The following is a 3,247-nucleotide window of genomic DNA, read 5'->3' as shown; positions in this document are numbered from 1 at the left end:
ACCCCTCCTTCCTCCCCTCCCCTTTCTTTCCCTCCCCCACCCGGCAAGAGCTTCCTCTAGAATAAAGACTGAAAATAACCAACTCACCCAGGCATGTACTGGAGAGGAGGGGCAAATGGCTGGTTAGTTTATAAAGTTTATTATTAATTTTTAAAGTAAATAAATGGTTGTTAACGGCTAGTAACCACCTATCAAGAGAGAATTATTTCACGAATATGGACTATTTATGTAGACGAAGAACTGCCACTGGGTCCGAATGGGAAACTGAAACAATCCCCTAGATAGGGTGGGGGCGGGGTAGGGCGGAGGGCGCTGCGTGCGAGGCTGCAGAAGGTCGAGCCTCGCTCTCTTTCTCCGGATCCACGTGTTTAGGAACCAGGCCCCATAAACAAAAGGTGAGAGAGTGCACGGCCGCTCCAGCAGGTGAGTCAGTCAATCACACGCCACCTAGTAAACCCAACCCGCAGCTGGTTTCCCTTTTCAAATAGAAAATAGAATTGTTCAGGGCGGGTTTATAGGGTGACACGGGCCTGAATGTCAGGCTTGAGTTTAAGGCACTCTCCTTCGACCCATCCTTTGTTTACAAAGCAATCACTACTAAAAGCCTGATTTTTTAAAAACGAATTTGCCTTAATTAAAATATTTGTATATTTTCCTTAGCTTTGGGAAGCACTTTTTATAGCCGCAATTTTATTTCAATAAAATTATAAGCTATTCCAGCTTAAACATGTTATTTTGTACCATTTAGCTGGCTGCCATGCCGAAATTCTGTACAGCTGTTCTGGAAAATTGGTTAATAACCAGTTTGATCCAATGAGAACATAGAGCATATTTATAAAAATTAGATTTTTGAAGTCTGGTCTCTTCATCCATATAGTTAATTTCCTAATAAACATATACTGCTCATCCTAGGTAACATCCTTAGTGAAAGACGTAACTCAGTCCTTTAGGTTTCCCATCATGTGCAAGAATAATTTCACTGATATTAGATGAGTAATTCTGTTGGCTGTAATCTGAGTCTACAGTTAGTTTAGTGCCCTTAGGCCTTAAATTTGCTGATATTAGGAGTTCATTAAGTCAGCTTAAAGAAATCAGTGACTATTATTAAATAATTTACTTTGTGGTTCAAATTTTCAAATGCATATGTATCTGAGGGAGCTAAAATTAATTTTTGTATTTACTGCATTCATCATGAAAAATTTGGGGGGCAGTAAACAAATTTTTCAAGCAGTGGAGTCAGCATGACAAAAATAATCTTGTTTTTATTTTAGATTCAGATTTCATTACTGCACTCAAACGACTACAACTGGGCTTGGCGTTATTATACAATCCAAACTGTTTCCGTCAGAAACGCTAAGACTCAGTGTGCAATGATTGTTATTAATAATTAGCTCCTCGGTTTCTTGATAGAAAAAGGCTATCAACAAGCATTTGTTTATCCACAACAAAAAGTATAATTAGCTTATCCCACTTAGTAAATCTTGTATGCATGCCAACTCATACCAAACTGCTACTTTTACAAAAAAAAAAAAAATTGCAATAATACAGTTCATTTTTCCAGTCCTTTTTGCACAAAATTTATTTACAATGTCTACATAAATGCTCCAAGGTGGGACTATGGAAAAATACACACATGACCGATGCTTTGCTCAGAAATAAAGTCAACATATTAAAAATAAATCTTCAGTCTATGTTTTTGAGCTGCATGAAACAGGAAGTGATGTATAAGGTGGTGGTTGTTGCATGGGGACAATGATGCTTGATGTGACAATTAGGCTTCTAAACACACGGCCTTTTGGTTTCCATGCCTCCTCCTACCAGTCTCCTTAAGACACTGCCTGCAACAGCTGATTAATCATTGTTGATGACTGCAGTTTTTCCCATCCTTCCCGATTTACATCTGTTCAGGCCAATTCAAATATGGTGAGTAAATGAATTAGACATGCAAATTCAAGCCCCAGGCTAGAGAGAGGGAGAGAGAGAAAAAGAGAGAGAGAAAGAGAGAGAGCGCGCATGGCTGAAATCCTAGGCGAGAAGAAAGATTCTTCTGCCTGATAGTTATTTTAATGCTCTAAAAATCCTGCAAGTCAGACCTTCCTGTCCCTTGCAGGATAACTGTAAGGCTTTTTAATGTAAGGAGGCTTCTGGAGGAAGTGAAGAGCTATGGAAACAACACACATAGTGTGGAAAAATTTCACATTTTTTTTAAAAAATCTATAAGAAACAACGTAATATGGATAACAGTATAATAGCATTTACAATAGTTCACTCTTTGTTCTCTTAATGTCTTATATAGTTATTTAGCATGTCCCCCAGATTGACTTCGGTTGGTATTTCCTGCTTTTTTAAGAGTCCCTATGAAGAATTAGGGATGCTCCTTGGTCCAAAGTAGATGCCAAGAATGGAACTCCACAGTCATTGCAGAAAAAACATGATTTGAAATCAGTCACCATTGCAGACAATGCATATTCCCTTAAGCTACTGAGCATGAATGTCCATGACTTGTCCACTCATTGTTGGGTCTCCTGTATTAAGAACCGTGGGGCTTGATGCTGACATTGGCATTCCAGGGTGGGGCGGTCCTCCATGCATCATCACTGTTGGGTGGTGAGGGTGTCCAGGAATGTACGTATGCATGGGGGGCCCATGACGCAGCTGAGCAGGATGGGGGGGCATCTGGGGTTGGGTATAACTTGGCTGTCCCATACTCACACCCATTGGACCACCCCGGGCTACATACTCCCCTGGCATACTTTGCAGCCCTGTAGAAATTCAAAAGAAAGAAACAAAAAGAAAATATTATGAAAAAGCAATAGTGTGGTTCTGGCTATGGCAGTCCTATGAAAGCCAGGGAACACTGTGATTAAGGGAACATGGCTCTGTGAAGTAGTCTTTCAAGTCATACTGAAGAAAATAAAATGAGTAATGTGCTAGAAACACATTTTGTGACTATTTTCCTTTTATGTGACTGTTAGTCAGGTCTGCCTACTGAAGTCTTATTTATTAAAAAAAAAAAAAGAATGGAACTCATTTGAGGTATAGTCTGAAGAAGTCCTGAACCTTCTCTACCAAGCGTGCAGGAGTACACGACCTGGTCACAAAACATCTCACACGAAGTAAACTAGATAGGCTCACTAAAGCTGATTACTTAGCAAAAACTGTACTTCTAACAAAACCAAAAACCCCTAAAAACAATAACAGTTATCAGTGAATTCCTTCCTCAGGGTTTCTTAGAGCTGACGAAAGG

The 3,247-nt window shown here is 39.7% G+C and overlaps 1 protein-coding gene across 2 annotated transcripts in view; it reads right to left on the bottom strand.

The window, feature by feature from the left end:
- Window positions 1-1,327: 1,327 nt before the first annotated feature.
- MEIS1 (Meis homeobox 1) overlaps window positions 1,328-3,247 on the bottom strand; it is a 145,433-nt gene continuing 143,513 nt past the window's right edge. Inside the window, exon 12 of one of the 2 annotated variants that reach the window (XM_052647883.1) lies at window positions 1,328-2,762. In XM_052647883.1, the coding sequence (XP_052503843.1) occupies window positions 2,479-2,762 (284 nt within the window). In that variant the 3' untranslated portion in view covers window positions 1,328-2,478. The remainder of the gene's footprint in view (window positions 2,763-3,247) is intronic. The other variant, XM_052647884.1, reaches the window with a different exon arrangement.

The sequence above is a fragment of the Budorcas taxicolor genome, chromosome 11, assembly GCF_023091745.1.
Source record: "Budorcas taxicolor isolate Tak-1 chromosome 11, Takin1.1, whole genome shotgun sequence".
Lineage (NCBI taxonomy): Eukaryota > Metazoa > Chordata > Mammalia > Artiodactyla > Bovidae > Budorcas > Budorcas taxicolor.
This window is presented reverse-complemented; position numbering and strand designations above follow the sequence as displayed.